Here is a 21,924-nt window from a genome sequence, read left to right on the forward strand (position 1 = left end):
CAGCTGCTAAGGGCTGATGGCTGAAAAGTAAAAACATGGGAGCATCTTCTATAACATGACAGCATATTGCTAGGAACTACTATCACGGAGAGATCTTTCTGCAGGATCAACTACAGTCCTGGGAATTACAGGGTTAAGATGCTGAATTAGTAATGTGCTTTTAAGTGAAATCCGTTCCCTGAACAGGGTAAGAACATTTATTCAGTATACACCAAAAAGTCTGAAGCTCAAGGTGTGAACGCACCCTCACTGTCTGCCTTGGATTTTTTCTGTAACCGCAGGGTAATGGGGGCACTGCTATACTCGTTGGGAAAGCTTAAAGGGATATTGCTCCGAAACAGCTGTGAACCTTGATTCTGTGGGGCTCATTTACTAAGGGGCCCCACGGACCACACTTTAATCGGACATCCCGGCGATTACCATTTTGCATCGCTGGGACAGGGATTTAAAAGGGGATTGTGTCGCATGCGATCGGATTTTGGCACAATTGCGCCGGCTTTCATGCGACAGAAATCGGGGGGCGGGCCGATGGATTCCGACAAACAGCGGAATTTAACTTCAAAATTGTGTCGCAAGCCAAGCACTTACATCCACCGGGAGGAAGATGGTGAACTCCGGCGGACCTGAGCGGGGAAGCGACAGATGCAGGAAATCAGGCGCAGGATCTACGTGAATCGCGGCACAGTGCATTCCGGACAAACAATGCACTTTCGGGAACTCTGAGGGACCAGGTAAGTAAATGTGCCCCTATGTATTGATGGGTGTCCCAGAGTTTGAACCACCTCTGAACAAGTAAGTGATATTATATCCCAGGGCTATCACTTTACTCATTTAACTCAGAATTCCCTAAGAAGATATTCAAAATAGGGGATAGGGGGTTAAACAACAGAATTCCTTTAATTTGTTACATTGAGCAAAAATATCAGGAATGTGAAATGTTAACATACTGTAGAGAAAACTGAAGTAGAGGTGAGTTTAGATTCCATAACTAGGAGGCTCAGAGGATATTATGTGCATACAGTCTCCATGGCAACACAACAAAAACAACTGACATTTTAGGGAATAAAACTTTGTCGCGTGCAATATGGTTTAACTGCTTGACAGGGAGATGTTTTTCATTGTTTGCCGTCAAAACTTCATTTAAAAAAAGTCGTTCTGTGGTTTTCAAAAAGTTGCATGGGGAAATTCATGGCACTTACACAGAAATTGCTGTGCTAAGTCACTGGATTTAATTCCTGTACCTCCTGAATGGTTTAAATGATAAAATATTAAGTAAATACCTATTTGGCAGCAGGTAAAAAGTAGATTTAGCTGTGACCCTCACAGGGCCCGTCAGCTAGTATAAAGCCGCAAAAACCCATTCTGCTATACAAAAATAGTCAATAAATGCTGAAGACCTTTGTAAATATGGAGCCCAAAAAGTATAAAAAAATATTTAAAAGTCACAGTTTGTGTTTTATATTGGATTTATATAAAATATTAAAGAAAAAATAAAATTCATGTGGCTCCTTATAAAATCAGAGGAATACGGTAGGGGGTCTTTGAAGTTATAGGGGTTGGTCACCTTTCTAAGAAAATCTCTTAAGTAGTTGTTTTCCCCTTAAACAAAAACCTAATGCCTCCCAGTGCCCATTGTGAGTGCTAAAAGCCACTCTCCCAATGATTCCAGCAGTTCCCTGGACCTGTGAGCATCTCTCATCTGCTGGCCAGAGTGGGCAGGACAAGCGGGCGCCATCTTGGGTGCATCCCATGCACATCTCTCAGTGGTGGCCAACCCCTTTAAGTATATAAAAACTTCAATACTTTCTATACTAAGAAAAAGTATAACCTTAATCTTTAAAAAGTCATAAAAGCATTGCTTTCTAATAAAGGATACAGTAGGCTCCACCAGCGTCAAGTGCTCCATTGGTAGATATGGCACACACGGACAGCACAGTCATACCGATGATGAAATAAGACAGGACTAGCATGCCCACAGCCTCGTACAGTCCAGACTGCCCCACCACAAAGCCTGCAAGGAAAACAAGAAAAATACATATTTAACATTGTTAGTGAGGTCTTCGTCTTATTCTGAGAATATGGATGATAGGTCTCATGGAAGGGACCCCCACCCATTTAAAAAATGAAAGGCAAGGACCTCCTGTCCTGCAGACAACTGTTGTGGTTCTTTAGAGCAGTGATTTTCAACCAGTGTGCTGCGACACATAGTCGGGTGTACCGCGGGGAAGTTCCCCAAACTATGGTGCCCCCTGTGTGCCCCGTGCGCAGTCACGGCTTCTTACAATGTAGGAGACGTGTACAATAACACATGCGCAAGCTTTGAACCTCCCGCGACAAAATGGCGTCACCGAGGCCGGCACATCATCCTGAGAGCGGAGAGACTCTCGCATTTGCCCACCGCCAAGGTAATGCCCACCAATAATGATGACTATATGAGATTTGCCTGAGTATATGAACAGTTGGAAGAATACTCAGCATATGAGCTGGTACTTTTAGTACTCCAGCAGTATACTGCATATAACAATGGGAAATGTAACATGAGAAATACTATAGTCATGAGGCTGGAGTACTACAAGTACCAGCTCATATGCTGAGTATATGAGCTGGCACTTGTACTCTGGCCTCATGGTCATAGTACTTCTCATTGTACCCCTTTATTTTGCAGTATATGAGCCACATAATAATCAGCACCATATACTTAAAACAGGGAGAAACTGAGAACTGTTGAGGAAGAGCTTCGTGTGTCTTTCCACCATTCCTGCCAGGATATCCCTTTTGTGTTTATCGAAACAGGCCCAGGTTTCACAATGAGTGAGTAAAATAAATTTAGAATCTATATTATTAACTATATGTATAATATGACTGTTTTAGTGTCATTTTGTGCTATTTTGGTTGGTGGTGTGCCCCAGGATTTTCTAAGTATAAAAAGTGTGCCGCGGCTCAAAAAAGGTAGAAAATCACTGCTCTAGAGGAACCACGAAGATTGGAAACCTGTTGCAGCCACAATATCATGGTATTGTATTGATGGAAGGAGGGCTGGTAATTGGATCTCAGCACGGAAGCAAAATAGATGAGCTTTTACAACAGCCCACATCCTAATATGATAATTTACAATATATTATACATATTTTCATCATATCCCACTTGGTGAAAGACGGAAAAAAGCATGCCAGAATTACTGGTTTATGTCTATTTGCAACCATAAAACTTCACCAAACTAAAATGATCTAAATATAGAGTATTAAGGAAACGTTAAAAATTCATCACTACTTCTAGGCCAGTATTCTGTAAAATAATCGCAAATTCTTGTGCACTGCAAGAATTTTCTATTATTTTACTACTATGCACCTCCACTCTATGTGGGCATAGAGCGGGCATACATGGGCATAGCAGTGTGGGGGCAGCAGGGGGTGTTCCTGCCAGGTGCCTGCATACTTTTTTAAAACCCGCAAAGGTTGTTTTTTGTGCAAAGTTTTGCCGGGCAGCATTACCTATGCCTCTTGACGCATCCAGCTGGACGGAGGGGGTCATGGCCTCTATCATACGCCGGTGCACAGCATATGCGTAAATTCCGAACTTTGATAATCATACCAGCTCTAAGTAAAAATGTATCATGTATTCTGTCTTCACCTTTTCTCATACATTATGCTTGAGCACTGTGCAGCTTTTAAGAGCTTTTAAGCCTATAAGTTGGGCTGAAGTAGAGATTCAGACCCGAAAAATATTAAAATGAGTAAAAACAGAGTTGCAAAATTCATGTTGCCAAAAAACTAAATAGTTAGAGGCATTAAAGGGGTTGACCGAGAGAATAAAAATAACTATTGGTGGCCGGAAGGGGGCTGGTTAAAAAAAAAAAAACATTTACCCACGCTGCATTAACTTCCGGCCGGGCGAGGTGGTCGGCCACGCCCACCAGTCCTGCATGACACAGCTCTGCAAATAGGGCCGGACAGAAGATAAACGTAGCGCAGCTTCCGTGCCCCTGTTTGTTTACATGGGGCACGGACTGGAATGATGGCAGTGCAAGACTCGGACCGCGGAGGTAGGTAAATGTTTTTTTTTTTTTTAACTACTCCCCTCCTGGCCATCAATTGGTTTTATTACACTCTCGGACAACTCATTTAACCACTTAATGACTTGGCTCTTTTTCGCTTTTTGTGTTTCCATTTTTTTGCTCCCCACCTTCAAAAATCTATAAATTCTTTATTTTTCCATGTACAGAGCTCTGTGTGTGTGCTTGTTTTCTGTGTAACAAATTGTGCTTTCCAGTGATTGTATCTAATATTCCATGCCATGTACTGGGAAGCAGGAAAAAAAATTCCAAATATTGTGGAATTGGCGTAAAAACCTATTTGCACCACTTACTTGTAGGCTCTGTATTTATGCCTTTCACTTCTCGTTCCAATTGACACCTAGGGGCATATTTAGCAGGACCTCTGCGTCACTTATTGTTAGCACTTGCGACTATTTTGCCGTCTACGCCACCTTCATGCCAGTGGGGCATAAAAGGGTGTGAGGGGGGGTGCGGCCATCCGGGAGTGGTCCGGCGTGGGGGCGTTACTGTTCCCGCGCCGCGGCACTCGCAGACTCTGCACGACTATGAAGCAGCGGGCCTATCATACGCCAGCCTATGATAAATATCCCCCTACACTTTATTCCTTCGGTAAGTACGATCATCTGGATACCAAATTTATATAGGTTTTAATAGAATTTTTTTAAAAAATGAAAACCTTTAGTATAAAAAAAAAAATTTCCATTATGGGATTCAACTTTGAGAATAACCATTTTTATATTATTTGAGGCATTTTGGGATGCGGTGATGCCTAACATGTTTAAAAAATTTTTTATTATTATTTATTTATTTTTATATCAGTTCTACGGAAAGAGTGGTGATTTGAACTTTTATTTTTTTTTCTGTTTTTCTTTTACTTTTTTATGATTATTTTTTACTATCTTTTAGACCTTTGCTACTTATCTCTAAGCATCTGCCTAACACAGTCAAGTATAGACTCCCGGCTGTTATACTAACCAATGGCCCCCCCGATGACCTCACAGGGGGCAGTGATCGAATTTAATACATTTACATTTTTAACACCCACGATCGGCCCCAGCACCAAACACGGGTTTTACCGGTGGGTGTTTTCTGCAATATTCAGTAAACACCCACCTGGTAAGGAGAGGGCTTGGCCTGTGAGCCCCCTCTATCCTCCCGCTCCCGGCGAACGCCGTAATAATTACACCACACGTTGGTAAGGAGTTAAAAAAACACATAAAAAACAAATTAGGAAGAATTTATTAACACTGATTAACACCATTACAGCATGCCAGATCTATTAAGAGGCTCAAGCAAAATGAATCTCTGCCTGGTTTGACCAGCTGTACATGCAAATAAATAAAAATATTTTTTTTTCTCATTGTCCTTATATGTAATAAATTTACATTAGACTCCATTTTGTCTCCACAGGAGTGGATTTACAAACTCATGGCTCTTTTGAAAGGAATCTTTTCTAGTATCTGGTCCTTAGGCAATGCAATGACAACGTTGCCATAGGTATTACCATATGATTTGTCTTTTAGAAGCTTAATGTTTTTTCTGTGCTCTGGGCAATTTTTGATATTGATGATGTTCGGTTTAAAGGAAATTTATCACTAGGATGAAGGATTGTAAACCAAGCACACTGACATACTGGTATGTGCCCCCTTTTGGCAGGACACGCTCTCCTTTTAGCTTGTAACATCCTTGTTTTTACAAAATAAAGCTTTATACATTATGCAAATGAGCCAGTGGGGTTCCATAGCTGTTAAATGAGCTCAGAGCCCCTCATTTGCATGAAGTGTAAAGGATTTTTTTCACTAAAAACAAGGGTATAAGAAGTTAAAAGAAGAGAAGATCCTGCCATAGGGGGCACACACCAACATGTAAGGGTTCTTGGTTTACAATCCGTGATCCTGGGGGTAGATTTCCTGGAAGGGGTATTCCAGGAATATGAACATCTGATACAAAAACCCATAATGCTATAAACAAATGAATATAACAAAACTCAACGTCATTAGTCACAAAATAGAGCTTAAATAGTTTGATTTTATGATTCACTAAATTTTATGGCCTCTCTAAAGTATGTGGCGTTATCACCAAGATGGCTGCCACTGGAAACTACAAGTCCCATGATCCTTAGTTCTCAGTAACCCCTCCTCCCTCTTATGCTCTGCTCCCAGTGATGATGTAACAGACTGTCCTGCTCTATTACAATAGTAATGATGAGTAACCATCCATGCACATTACCTCACTGAGATGACATCTCACCACAACACTGGTCATACTGGATACACAACAAACTAACAAACTACAGCCAAGCATTATGGTGATCACATGACCTGCCCAGGCAGGTGCAGGACATGTGATGTGGACATGTGACCAGCGGCCATATTCTATCCTCCGCACAGAGGAAATGGAGTGATTAAAGGGCCAGTAGCATTTTATTCTTCATTGTAGTGTATGTCAGGAGCATTATCTGCTAAGGGGAGCAACATTTTAAATAACAACTAATTATACAATAGCTTATATTTTAAGGACCCATTTGTTTATGAATTATGCTGATTCCTGGAATACACATATAAGCAAATTAATATACTTTCACTAAGAATTCCTGACATTTTTTAGAACTTCATAGTCTTTTGTCAGGGGATAGTACTAAATATACTAGGGGTACACAACATGTGGCCCGCAGAGCCTCAGGTTGCTGCTCCTGCAGGGCTGGGGGAATGGTAGGCGTCCCGGCCCTCCATAGTGATCAGTGTGCAACTTTAGACACACACATTGCTGATCACTGGATGCAGGCAGCAATACTAGCACTGCCTGCGTTCATTGTCTGGCCTAGGTGCCCACATCCGTAGGCAACAGCGCCTGGGTCATAGAGAGCACTCATCTCTATGACTCAGGCACCATCGACTGAGTAATGACATCGGCACCTGGAGCAGAAGATCCCAGGAGTGTGGAAGAGGCAGCTACAGGTAGGTGAATGTTCATTTTTAAAATTGTGGGGCATGTGTGGGGGCCACTATATACTGCTGGGGCACATGTGGGGCCACTATACACTGCTGGGGCACATTTGGGGGCCCCTATATACTGCTGGGGCAGGTGTGGGAGCAACTACATACTGCTGGGGCACTTGTGGGGGCCACTATATACTGCTGGGGCACGTGTGGGGGCCACTACATATTGCTGCGGCATGTGTGGGGGCCACTACATACTGCTGCGGCATGTGTGGGGGCCACTATATACTGCTGGGGCATGTATGGGTGCCACTATATACTGCAAGGTGTCAGGGTAGTGGACCCACTGGACCACTGCGGACAATGACGTAAGCCGACACCTGGCACCGGAGTGGCACCGGAGTGGTACCCAGTTTTTGTCAGAGCCAGTTGCAAAGCGGGTTGGACTTACTGCGCATGGAAACACCAGGTCGTTCCACAGGTGCAACTTTGTCTGCGGTGGCAGCCAAGGCGAGGTACAGATTCGTCAGACAGACACATGGTCAAGACAGGCGGCAAAGGTTCAGGGTCAGAGGCAGTGCAGAAGGTAAGGGCTGACAGTAGAGGAGCATAAACGGGAACAGGTCCGGTGTAACAACGGGAAATCTAATAGCTGAGGTCATGGGAATCAGCTTTATCAAAGGCTGTCAGGCACAAAGATCCGGCAGGGAAAACAGGATGGGGCTGAGAATTTATCAGAATTGCCAGCCAGCCAGCACCACTTATCGGCAAGCTGGCCCTTTAAATCTTTGAAAGCTAGTGCGTGCGCCCTAGGAGGCGAGGACACGCGCTGGCCTGTTGGAGCCAGTGCTGGATCGGGGAGAGCCGTGACTGGGACTAGGGAGGCACACAGAGGAGCGTAGAGTGTAGTGGGTTGCAGGAGAACCCTTGACACGGGGGCATGTGTGGGGGCCACTATTTATTGCTGGGGCATGTGTGGGGGCCACAACATATTGCTGGGCATATGTGGGGGCTACCTATACACTGCTGGGGTACTTGTGGGAGCTACTATTTACTGCTAGGCATGTGTGGGGGCTTCTTTATACTGCTGCTGCATGTGTGGGGCAGCAGTATATACTAATGGGCATGTCTTGAGACCCAGACCTGGGGGGAGAGTGATTTGTTGTAAGAAGGAGGGGGGAGGCAGACCAGGGGTGGGATTCTTTTTGTGAAGGGAGGACTAGAGATTAGGGGAGATTCTGTGGGAGGATGGAAGACTAGACCCATGTGGCTTGCTATGTGAGACCTGGGGGAGTTTGCTGTGTGAGAAAGTGGTAGCGGACATGGAAAGGGCTACCTGAGTGAGGAGAGAGACAAGACCTGTTGGGGGGGGAGTAGCTATCTGTAGAAGGGGAAGAGCAGTTTTATAGTAGTTATATTCTTTTGCATAGGGAGAAGTATTATAGTAGCTATATTCTTGTACATAGGGGGCAGTATTATAGCAGGTATATTCTTGTACATAGGGGGCAGTATTATAGTAGTAATATTCTTGTACATAGGGGACAGTATTTTAGTAGTTATATTCTTGTACATAGGGGACAGTATTATAGTAGTTATATTCTTGTATATAGGGGCGGTATTTTAGTAGTTATATTCTTGTACATAGGGGACAGTATTATAGCAGGTATATTCTTGTACATAGGGGGCAGTATTATAGTAGTTATAGTCTTGTACATAGGGGCAGTCTATAGTAGTTATATTCTTATACATAAAGGACAGTATTATAGTAGTTATATTCTTATACATAAAGGACAGTATTATAGTAGTTATATTCTTGTATATAGGGGGCGGTATTATAGTCGTTATATTCTTGTACATAGGGGGCAGTACAGGCGGTCCCCTACTTAAGGACACCCGACTTACAGACGACCCATAGTTAAAGACGGACCCCTCTGCCCACTGTGACCTCTGGTGAAGCTCTCTGGATGCTTTTCTTTAGTCCAAGACTGCAATGATCAGCTGTACGGGGTCTGTAATGAAGCTTTATTGATAATCCTTGGTCCAATTACAGAAAAAAATTTTGAAACTCCAATTGTCACTGGGGCAAAAAAAATTTTTGTCTGGATCTACCATTATAAAATATACAGTTTCGACTTACATACAAATTCAACTTAAGAACAAACCTCCAGACCCTATCTTGTATGTAACCCGGGGACTGCCTGTATTATAGTAGTTATATTCCTGTACATAGGGAGCAGTATTATAATAGTTATATTCTTGTACATAGGGGGCAGTATTATAGCAGGTATATTCTTGTACATAGGGGGCAGTATTATAGTCTTGTACATAGGGGGCAGTATTATAGTCTTGTACATAGGGGGCAATCTATAGTAGTTGTATTCTTATACAGAACAGGATTATAGTAGTTCTATTCTTATATATAGGGGACAGTATTATAATTTACATTCCAAAGTTGCAATGTGACCACTACCGGCCAAAGCATAAGAATAAAAAAAAACAAATATCTATAAAATAATGAAAAATGGAAACGGAGACAGGCAGCAAAGTAACCAAATTTTCAAACTGATCCACGAAAAGCATCCATTAACAAAAATGAAAACTTTGCTGTTGATGGATCCGTTAAATTACAACCCGCTTAACAAAAGATAAAAGCCACTTAACAAAAGACAAAACATACACATATCCCATGTTCGTCACAAGGTAAGTATAACCACAATCCTTACAAATGCATCAGTCAAGGCTATAAAAGGGCCTTACCCCTTTTGTGCTGGTGGAAGGGGAAGAATTCCTCTGCAAAGAACTGATAATGTAATAATTCCTGTCCTCACAAGGGCAGTGCCCCAATTCTCACACTAGCTGCAAAAAAGAAGCCATCACCAACCCACATTTATTCCAACTAGTTTCTTGTGTAATAAATCACAGTCACCAGATGACCAAGTGATATAAAACATGAAGGGTTGTAAGCTGAACAGACTAAATGCAGATCATGCCCAGTGGGAACCTGGCAGCAATATTAAATTTCAGCTGAAAACTAGCTGACATCCATCGCGTCCATTTGATTTTGAAGTCCTTCCCCCGGGACACTGCGTGGAAATTTGACAGCGAGACAGGTCAAATGTGCACTGTATGATTATAGTGAACCTATACTACTCACAAACATGACAAAAGCAACTATGCAAATGTTAAGGTCTTTTGGAACATGTGCATGGTGAAAAATTGGGGTTGAGGTGACAGATTCCCTTTAAGGACTAAAAAGATGAAAGATGAGAGTCATCAGTTGATGACTAAAAAGGTGATAACAATTGCAAGCTTTCAAGACTATGCAGGTCTCTTCATCAGGCACGGTATAAGAAAACATCTGAATAGAAAACAAACTTACACACAAATGGACACAGAAAAACTATGATTGATGATTTAAGGAATCTGCTGATCCGACATGGTGGGGTCATCACTACCATGAACCAGATCTCAATCAAGGGACAATAAACATCTTACTCCCCAAGTGCTAGATAGAACATTTATTGCTATTAGTGTTTACTTTTCTTCATCCATTGATTTTTTTCTTATCACTTGTCTTATTAACCATAGCCTTACTGTGTTCATTTGAGGGGCTGTAGGATCTGTAGTGACTCATCACATGCTTCAGATCGGCCAATTACAAACATGCTGTCCTGTTCTGGCTTCATTGCCCTTAAAGGGGTATTCCTGGAATATGAATGTCTGATATAAAAACCCATAATGCTATAAATAAATGAATTAACAAAACTTAATGTCATTAGTCACAAAATGGAGCTTAAATAGTTTGATTTTATGATTCACAGAAAAAAAGTTATGACCAAGATGGCTGCCACTGGAAACTACAAGTCCCAAGATCCTTTAGTTCTCAGTAACTCCTCCTACCTCTTATGCTCTTCTCCCAGTGATGATCTAACAGATTTTCTTGCTCTGTTACCATAGTAATGATTTGTAACTGCCTTCACCAAAACACTGGCGATACTGAATGCACTGCAACCAACCGACTACAGCCAAACTTAGTGGTGATCACATGACCTGCCCAGGCAGGTGCAGGACATGTGATCTGGACATGTGACCAGCGGCCATCTTCTGTCCTGTGTATGCTCTGCAACGGACCGCGCGGAGGAAATTAACGGACTGATTAAAGGGCCAGTAGCATTTTAATTCTTCCTAATTACAACTAATTACATATAAGCTTATATTTTAACCCCTTAAGGACGGAGGGTTTTTCGGCTAATTTCTCGCTCTCCAACTTCAAAAATCCATAACTTTTTCATTTTTACGTGTACAGACCTGTGTGAGGGCTTATTTTGTGCGTAACAAATTTTACTTTCCCGTAATGTTATTTATTTTAACATGCCGTGTACTGCGAAGCTGAAAAAAAATTCCAAATGTGGAAAAATTGAAAAAAAACCGCACGTGCGTCACGTTCTTGTGGGCTCAGTTTTTACGACTTTAACTCTTCGCTCCAAATAACACGCCTACTTTATTCTTTGGTTCAGTGCGATCGCGGTGATACCAAATTTATATAGGTTTTATTGTGTTTTAATACATTTTCAAAAATTAAACGAATGTGTACAAAAAAGAAAAAAAATTTTTTGCCATCTTCTGACGCTAATAACTTTTTCATACTTTGGCGCACGGAAATGTGTGAGGGGTCATTTTTTGCGAAATGAGGCGACGTTTTCATTGCTACCATTTTGAGGTCTGTGCGACATTTTGATCATTTTTTATTTCATTTTTTATGTTATGTAAAAAGGTGTAAAAGTCGCATTTCGGACATTTGGGCGCCATTTCCCGCCTCGGAGGTTACCGCCGGCCGTAACCGTTTTTATATTTTGATAGATCGGGCATTTTGGGACGCGGCGATACCTAATATGTCTGTGATTTTTACTGTTTGTTATGTTTTATATCCGTTCTAGGGAAAGGGGGGTGATTTGAACTTTTAATATTTTATTAATTTTTTTTATTTTTTAAACTTTTTTTTTTCTTTTTTTTTTCACTATTTTTTAGACCATCTAGGGTACATTAACCCTAGATGATCAGATCGCTCCTACCATATACTGCAATACTACAGTATTGCAATATATGGCGTTTTTGCAGGTCTTACATTACAATGAGCCACTGGCTCATTGTAACGAACCTGCATAAACCATGTAGCCTCGTGTCAAGAGAAGACCCGAGGCTACCATGGTAACCGATCGCCGCCCCCCGATGACGTTTGGGGGCGTGGCGATCAAAAAAAAGATGGCGGCGCCCGCGCGCCGCCGTCTTTTAAACGCCGCCCGCGACTTTGCGGGCGGCGTTTAGAGGGTTAATAGCCGCGATCGGTGCAAGCACCGACCGCGGTTATTAGCGGTGGGGGTTTTGTGCAAAATGCAAAAACCCCCACCTCTGTATGAAGAGGACTCAGCCCGTGAGCCCTCTTCATACATCCCTTATACCTCTGCGCCGTAGAGCTACGGCGCAGAGCGTTAAGGGGTTAAGGACCCATTTGTATATGAATTATGCTGATTCCTGGAATATCCCTTTAACTGATGTCACAACCAGGAAATGCCCAGCCACATCAGGAATATTTGTATCTGAATCTAATGTTAAATATGCCAGATATATCTCAGGCTAGGAGAAGCCAGCAGCATGATACAGGTATCGTTGGAATTGTTATCAAAGGCTCATTCCAGCTGTGCTAAAACTTCTTTTATCAGTAACTTTACAGTTACGCTTTAAGGTTTGCAAAACCTTCCTGAAAGAGAATCATAGTTGCTATAAGTGTTATGTGTTAATGGTTCATCTTGCAAAAAATTTTACAGCAAACATCAACTGCTCAGAATCTGACAGCAAAGAGCACAGTGATTTGTCTTGTTGTCTTGTACCCCCATTGGCCAAAGTAAGACTGGCCCACCAGTGTACCAGTGAAAGCACCGTGGGGCCCTGATGGCTTACAGCTGCATCCCCTGTTGTCCATGTCAGGACTTCAACTGTGTCTGGAAGGGATACAGATAGATTTGAATAACAGGATGGTGCAGAAAAATATTAGCTCTCTGCGTCATAACTGTTCCCCTGCTATAGCTGTAATACCAGCAGGCATGGAGTGATGATGTTTTTATGTTTGCTGGCATCACAGCACAGAGGAAGAGGAGAGCTGCAGGGGAACATGTACAGGTGAGTATTTGGCGTTTAATTTTTTTTTTGTTATGTCAGCACTTTATAGATTGGCCTGCAATTTTGTTGAGCCAGATATAGCAGGGGTTTAGGAGTGGGCTGTGTGTAAGTGTTTGTAGGGGGGCGTCATTTCAATTTTTCGTCTCAGGTAACAAAAAGGCGAGAATCGTCCCTGGTCCACAATAGCAGCTGCCAAAAGCTTTGATTGCTTTTAATAGGTCCTACCTAATGCTGGACCTTACTTCCATGATCACAAGATTGAATTACATTGTATGTACAACTGGAGAATTTCCTCCCTGAGGCTACATTCACACTGCTGTATGGGGGACGTATGTATACTGCCTATATATGTGCCCCATAGACGGGACACGTGCAGCACCGTACCGCTCCGTAACCTGTGAAAAGAGAGGAGATGTCCTATCTTTTCTCGGCATACGCTGCCATGCGCCATGTTCTTCTGTGGAGAGGGGCAGGGGTGAGCATTGCTCACCTCCTCCCTCTCCCCGGGCCGCCGTCTGCCTGTCGTGCTACGGTACGGCGGGCAACAGCAATGTGAATGTAGTCTGAATGCACATTGCTCCCTGGCGTCTGCATGCAGACATGTTTAGACCTAAATTCTTGCATGAAATAAGTAGCAACACGTTACTACTTACCAAACATAAGCATTCAGGTCTAAACACATCTGCACAGGGAGAAGATTTTCCAGATATGACTGAAATGCATTTTAAAACGCAATTCAATCGCATCTTGTGCACATAGTCTCAGGCTGCATTCACAACATTCCTGTACAAACCACTACCGGACATTTATGATGAAGACACATATCAACTGTTAGAGCCAACATCTGATGCAGGTGTCCAACCTCAAGTTTCTGGCACTTGCCACAAAAGTCTCTAATAGAAAGCTGGATCTGAACACTTCAACTGGTTTCCTACAAAAAGGTTTTCTTTAAAGGTGGAGAGTGAAAATGTAAACACAAAAAACTGAAAAAAGACACTCTGTTAATGGTTTAACCCTTTCCCTGCAAATGACATATTTTATATTACCTCTATGACGAAGAGCATATGAGATATGTGGATTCTAAGAGCCATAACTTTAGATCCCCGTCACCTAGAATCTCAAGGTTTTTGTCCTTTGAAATTTGAGAATCTCTTCTTTCATATATATATATATATATATATATATATATATATATATATATATAGTAGCCAAGAATCTGGTGAAAACCACTTCTAAAGTGACAATTTATGTAAATCCTGCACTTTAATAGTTGATATTTCGAGATCCCTGGAGCTTAAAAACACAAACCTAGATTCATATTAAAGAACAGAGGAAACAACTGATTCTAGGTAACAGGGATCCAAAGTTATAGCCCTCTTATGTGTGCTCCTCTCTCCAGCTTCTTAGCCATCAGGCTTCAAGGAGAAGCTGGAGGAGGGTGCACAGATGAGCTTCTCACACCTCACAGATAAAGTAAATATTGACTTTATCTGTTGCCACATTTTGGAAAGAAATAAGAACTACTGTTCATTTTATTAACCCTCTCCTGTCCAGAACAATCAGGGATCACACTTGCTCTCTGATTGTCATATATTGAGCAATCATATTTTTACATAATGGAAGGAGAGGACGAACATTCACTTCTTTTAGCTTAATGCGGCTACATATTAACACTGCAACCCAGAACTTGTCCAAAACACACACATTCCTGACTAAAGTTTGTATTTTATACCATCCCTCCATTATTTATATTTATAAATGTTAGTATGTTCTTGCTCAAATTCTTATGAACCTCAGAAAGTTGTTATTGCAATGCTAATATACATACAGGTGCACATATTACACCCATCTAAAAGTGACCTTTGTTATCTCATTAGCTTGGTTTATGGATATATAGTTTGTTTTTAAATTTTGGTTATCTTTGTATAAGGGAGTGTACAATATTATTTCTGTGTGAAGCTTGATGCCATTTTCCGCATAATTTGTTTGAGGCACCAGATGAATTTACTTTTCCTTTGCTGCATTTTTTATTCAATATACACATGTGGTGTATGTACAAACTTCTCACATTTTAATTTTTTGGGGGAAAGTACAATTCCTTTCTAATAGTAGTCTTTTTTTGTAGCATGGATTTGTATATATTTTAGTCGAATTTTTAAATTTTCATGAAATGTTTGAATTATATCAGTTTGCTGCAAAGGTGCATGAAGGTGATTGTGTGTATTAAAGGAAACCTACCATCGGTGGCAAGTTCAGCAGGTGCCATCATAACCCTTTTTAGAGCTAATCCTTGAGTGGCCACTGAGTTTGGAAAAGTTTTATTGCCCTAATATGCAAATTTATGAAAGAGGCAACTGGGGCGTGGAGTAAGGGCTGTCATCTTCAGCGCGTAGTATGCACATGCGTAGTAGCTCGGGCTTCAGAAGCCAGCATGTACAGCCGCCAGCTCTGCATAGATAGTCTATGCAGAGCATGGACGAGTGTGCACAGCTACCAGGAGCTGCGTGCTGAAGATGACATAGTAAGATGATCGAAAGAGGCTCTTTCACAAATTTGCATATTAGGGCAATAAAACTTTTCCAAACTCAGCGGCCACTAAAGGATTAGCCCTAAAAAGGGCTACAATGGCATTTATTAGCTGAACCTACCACCGGATCTACCTTAATAGGTAGTGCCGAGATAGTAGGTTTCCTACCAATTAAAACGTTATATTATTGGGGGTGGGGTAAAAAAAATTTGTATACATGGTAGACTGTGTTTTCTGAAAAACTAAATTATTTTCACTGGATAGGAGTTTTTGACTTTGAGCGTTATATATTTTTAAACACATTTGTGGATTGCAAATAAGTATTGCATGGCTTTTCCTTTAGCACTTTTGGGAGTGTAAATTCTTGTTGATGTGCCATATTGTGCTATAGATAAACCTGCTTACTTTGACTAATTCTTTTTACATCCTTATTTCTGCATAAACCTCTGCTTTTATGTGTTTCATGTAAAAATGTATGTTTTTGGACATTTTTAAAAATAATTTGTATTTGTCACAAATTTGCAAGATGGTGGTACAGGCTATCAACTGTGAATCAAGACAATGCAATCACCAGGTGGACCTGATTTTACTCATACAGTCATGGCCAAAAGTTTTGAGTATGATACAAATGTTAATTTTTACAGAGTCTACTGTATCAAGTTTTATAATGGCAATTTGCACATACTCCTGAATATTATAAAGAGTGATCAGCTTGACAGCAATAAATTGCAAAGTCAATTTATGCCTAGAAAATGAACTTTTTCCCCCAAAACACATTTCAACTTCATTGCAGACCTGCCTTAAAAGGAGCAGCTAACATCTTTTCAGTGATTGCTCTATTAACACTGGTGTGGATGTTGATGAGGACAGGGCTGGAGATCAATCTGTCATTATTTAAGTAAGAATCACACCACTGGCACTTTAATAGGAGGCTGGTGCTTGGTGTCATTGTTTCTCTTTTGTTAACCATGGTTATCTCTAAAGAAACACGTGCAGTCATCATTGCACTGCACAAAACTGGCCTAACAGGAAAGAGTATCCCAGATAGAAAGATTGCACCTCAGTCAACAATCTATCGCATCATCAAGGAATTCAAGGAGAGAGGTTCCATTGTTGCCAAAAAGGCTACAGGGCGCCCAAGAAGGACCAGCAAGTGCCAGGACGTCTCTTAAACGTGTTTCAGCTTCGGTATCGAGCTACCAGCAGTGCAGAGCTTGATCAGGAATGGCAGCAGGAAGGTGTGAGTGGATCTGCATGCACTGTGAGGCGGAGACTCTTGGAGAAAGGCCTGGTGTTAAGGAGGGCAGCAAAGAAGCCACTTCTCTCCAGAAAAAACATCAGGGACAGACTGATATTCTGCAAAAGGTACAGGGAGTTGACTGCTGAGGACTGGGGTAAAGTCATTTTCTCTGATGAATCCCCTTTCCGATTGTTTGGAACATCTGGAAAACAGCTTGTTCGGAAAAGACAAGGTGAGCGATACAACCAGTCTTGTCTCATGCCAACTGTAAAGCATCCTGCAACCATTCATGTGTGGGGTTGCTTCTCAGCCAAGGGAATCGGCTCTCTCACAGTCTTGCCTAAAAACACATCTATGAATAAAGAATGGTAACAGAATGTCCTCCAAGAGCAACTTCTCCCAACTGTCCAAGAGCAGTTTGGTGATCAACAATGCCTTTTCCAGCATGATGGGGCACCTTGCCATAAAGCAAAAGTGATAACCAAGTGGCTCAGGGAACAAAACATAGAGATTTGGGGTCCGTGGCCTGGAAACTCCCCAGATCTTAATCCCATTGAGAACTTGTGGTCAATCTTAAAGAGACGGGGGGACAGACAAAAACCAACAAATTGTGACAAAATGCAAGCAGTGATTGTGCAAGAATGGACTGCTATCAGTCAGGATTTGGTCAAGAAGTTGATTGCAATTTGCCCTGGCAGCTCTCAGAGGTCCTGAAGAAGAGTCAACACTGCAAATATTGACTTGCTGCATTAACTCATTATAACTGTCAATAAAAGCTTTTGTTACTCATAATATAATAGCACTTGTATTTCTGTATGTGATAAAAACCAGTTTTTAACTAAAAAGCAGATTTTTGGTTATTTTAGTTTTAGTGATTCTGTAATGATTTATTCATGTGAACATTTTACTATGGAGGTATCTATGAATTCTACACATGTTAATCCATTATAGGAGGTATGAAGCTAATAATTCTTTAATTGGGTCATATTTTTTTGCCATCAAAGTCAATTTCTATGTATATTTTATACAATTTTACACTTTGAATTAAAATTGCATGACGGCGCCTATGTCTATAAACTCCTTAATGCAATTTTGAAAAAAAAAGAAATTGCCTACTTTCAGAAATGATATGGTTTGGTGGGGTTTAGTATAATTCTTTACGCAGTAATTTCAGTTCTATTTGTACATGTCAAAATTGTAAAAAAAAAGCTCTAGCTAATAACGTGACATTTCCAGAAACGCCCGGCAGGGAAAGGGTTAGAAAAAAAAACAACCGCTCTGCAGCTCAGCTGATTATTACAACAAAAATGGTGTAGAAGAATATTATATTACAGTACAACATCCTGTGTAATGATTCATTACTACAAATAGAAGAAAGAAAGTAGGAGAAGGGACAACAAAGTGATAGTGAAGAATTTCTTCTGCCTGTTCGCTACACTCACTGCAGGAGCAGAGTCTCATACACAACCACCAGGTGAGTGTCACTTACCGAGCCTGAGGAAGAGCACCACACTGAACATGGCCAGCAAGGTGGGCACCACCACTCCCAGGAAGGTGGAGAGCTTTCTGGTAGCTGTGCGCTGCCTGCTGCCCTGGGATGGTACATTCCTTGCGCCCTCTTCTGTGGAGACGCTCAGCTTGTATGTGACAAGGGGGCTCCGCTCATCCATGCTCCCTGCAGTCTCTCCCCTGCTGTGCGACTGCTCAGGTAGGGGTGCACCTACAATGAGGCGGGTTGATCCAACTTCCTCGGACGGCGCCCCCTGCTGGAAATCAGAGGGGCTGCATCTATGAGCATAGTATTAAAGGCAGCCAGGACATGTTGCTTTAAAATAGTTTTGATCATGTCATGTCCTTTGTGCAGGAGGGGAAGTCCGTGCATAGGAGGGGGCGGCTCTTCTTAGAATATACTGTAAGAGAAGTATCGAAACACTTCTTCTGCCGAACATCTGTTTTACTCTCTAGCAGCAGCTAAAAGGGATAGGAGCAGGTATATGGCAGCCGGCAGTGTGTCACATATGGAGTTATCAGTGAGAAGCTGCTGCCTCCCATACCCCCTCCTCTCCCTCCCTACTTGTTAGCACACTGACATCAGTGACAGCTTCTTAGTAAATCTCTGTGACCTCTGAGAAAGTCTACTCAATGTAAGGAATCTCCTTCCTGGGTAAGCTACAGACCCTCCCAGTATTTATGCTGTGCTCAGGTAGACGCTGCTCCAGGTGTAGGAACCCAGACATAAAGTAAGAGATATAAATGAGTGGCTGGATCTGAGTGTGACATGTGGAGTAGGCGACTGTATGTGAACGGTGTGTGAAGATATATATATATATATATATACACGGTATGTGTGTTTTGAGTGTGCGACTAAAGGCTCATTCACACAAGTTTAGTGTCAGGCTAGCGAGCTGTAAAGTAAATGACCATATAATTACACAGGCTTTTGTTTACTTCATTGCTGCATTATTGTTCTTTTTGACCCTCCAACTAGCCATTTTGTTAGCATGGCATTACATGGGCATTTATAAGCACCCGCTGCCGACTCTTGGGTTTTGCTAGTAATTGCCAGGCTGCATTTGGATATGTGTTCAAGTTACAAATCCAGGAGTTAAAAGGAAATGGCGATAGCACACGTGCGTTTTGGAATATGCGTCACATGCTTTGTTTACAGGCCTAATATATAATAATATATATATATATATATATATATATATATTTATATATATATATATATATATATATATATATATATATATATACTGGATAGGTGGGGAGGATGTGGGGGCGTCTTTATGTGGTTCGCCTTGGCAGCAGAGAGGCTGGGTTCACCCCGCACACAGATATCAAACTAGGACTGTTCTTGTTGCCCACAGAAACCTATCAGAGTGCAGCTTTCATTTTCCCCACAACTGTTATATGAAAGCTGAGCTCTAAAACAGCAAGTAGAACAGCTCTGCTCTCAGACGCTTCTAGTAAATCTCCCCCATTGACTATAATCGGCTCACACAGCTCTCCTTTGCCCAGGGGCTGTTATCTTTATACAATGTAGAATTGATGGGAGGAATCATATGAGCTCAGCTGACCCGTGTGTAGCTGGGCGGTGGACACTCCAAGACAGGCTGGGATTTGTATAGAGCAGGGGATGTAGTGGCTGCTCCTGTGACAGAGCCCTTACCTTCTCGCACGCTGTTCCACCTGGTAGCTGGGGTCACACCTAGGTGGGCGCAGTAGGATGAGAACCTAGTGGTGAACCTATCATCTCTACAGAAAGACCCAACCAATAGATGTATATTATAATATATTAGGTTCAGAAGGCCGCTGGGGGATGTATATACGGCTGATGTATGTACGCCCCCATAGACTGGTAATTGGCGCACAGCGCCGTATGGAGCAATACCTGGGAGAAAGATAGGAATGTGGTACTGTGCGCCATACATCGCTATAGAGAGGGGCAAGAGTGACCAGCGCTCACCCCCTTCTCCTCTCCAGGGCGCCGACGAATTTAGCCTCAGGGCGTGTTCACACGTTGCGTTTTGACCTGCGTTTTCATTGCGTCTGAAACGCATATACAACAGCTGAGGGGAGGTGATTTGCATAATTTTACCACTGTTAACACTTCCGTTTACAAAACGCATGCGTTAACATTGCGTTTACAAATGTAAACGGCAATGTAATTAGGCAAATCACCTCTCATCAGCTGTTGTATATGCGTTTCAAATGCAATCAAAACGTGACCAAAACGGAACGTGTGAACGTGCCCTCAGTGAAATATACCCTTCCATTGACAGAAACCAGTGTAGTACAAATAGGAAGAAAATGCTGGAATGGTGCTGCCACTTTGACTCAGTTTTCAGAAATGATAGTATTTATTTAGTTATTTTTAAAATCTGTATTTTTTAAATGATTAAATACTATAATTTCTAAAAAACTACATCAAAGTAATAGCACCATTGCAGCATTTTCTTCCTATTTATACTTTGTACTACCCTCTCTACTAAGAGTGGTATATATCGGCGTTGTTGCGGGTGGCCAGGACTTCGGGTGATGCCTTATGGCGTTTTGAACCCGTTTTTGGTCCGTTTTTAAGCAATCCGTTAAAAACCGCAGGTATTTTTTGACGGACTGCTTAAAAACGACCCAAAAATGCGTTCAAAACACCATGTGTGGCATCACCCAAATACTGCATCCACCCTAGGTTTTTGAGGGAGGGGCATGTGATTGGGAACAAGAACATGGAAACAATGCAAAACATGTGGTGCTCATTCAAAAACGCATGTGGCCAACAGGGGTGTACCAAGCCTGTCTGCTGCCTGAGGCGAGCCATAGAGAGACGCCCCCCCCCCTTCCCCCATTTATGTAATATATCAAGGAATGTCAGGACCAGATCCATCATATTGGTTTGGTGTAAAAATACCGCCATGTACTATAAAATGCATACAGAATATCGCCATGTAGTATAAAATACATACAGTGTACCACCATGTAGTATAGAATGCATACAGCGTCCCCCCATGTAGTTTAAAATGCATACAGTGTACCACCATGTTTTTATAAAATGCATACAGTGTACCGCCATGTAGAATAAGATAGATACAGCATACCATCATGTAGTATAAAATGCATACAGCGTGCATATACACACACACACACACGCATATACATATATACACACACAGGCATATACATATACACACACACACGCATATACATATACACACACACACGCATATACATATATACACACACACGCATATACATATATACACACACACGCATATACATATATACACACACACGCATATACATATATACACACACACGCATATACATATATACACACACACGCATATACATATATACACACACACGCATATACATATATACACACACACGCATATACATATATACACACACACGCATATACATATATACACACACACGCATATACATATATACACACACACGCATATACATATATACACACACACGC

At 41.8% G+C, this 21,924-nt stretch overlaps 1 protein-coding gene across 1 annotated transcript in view; it reads right to left on the bottom strand.

Annotated features, from left to right (window-relative positions):
- The window catches only part of LOC140122075 (solute carrier family 12 member 9-like), a 189,009-nt gene extending 170,211 nt beyond the window's left edge, over nucleotides 1-18,798 (bottom strand). The window contains exons 1-2 of the mRNA XM_072142480.1: nucleotides 18,427-18,798; nucleotides 1,877-2,011 (exon numbers count right to left, since the gene is read on the bottom strand). Coding sequence (XP_071998581.1) covers nucleotides 1,877-2,011; nucleotides 18,427-18,607 — 316 coding nt within the window. The 5' untranslated portion in view covers nucleotides 18,608-18,798. The remainder of the gene's footprint in view (nucleotides 1-1,876; nucleotides 2,012-18,426) is intronic.
- Nucleotides 18,799-21,924: the final 3,126 nt, after the last annotated feature.

The sequence above is a fragment of the Engystomops pustulosus genome, chromosome 3 (assembly GCF_040894005.1).
Source record: "Engystomops pustulosus chromosome 3, aEngPut4.maternal, whole genome shotgun sequence".
Classification (NCBI taxonomy): Eukaryota; Metazoa; Chordata; class Amphibia; order Anura; family Leptodactylidae; genus Engystomops; species Engystomops pustulosus.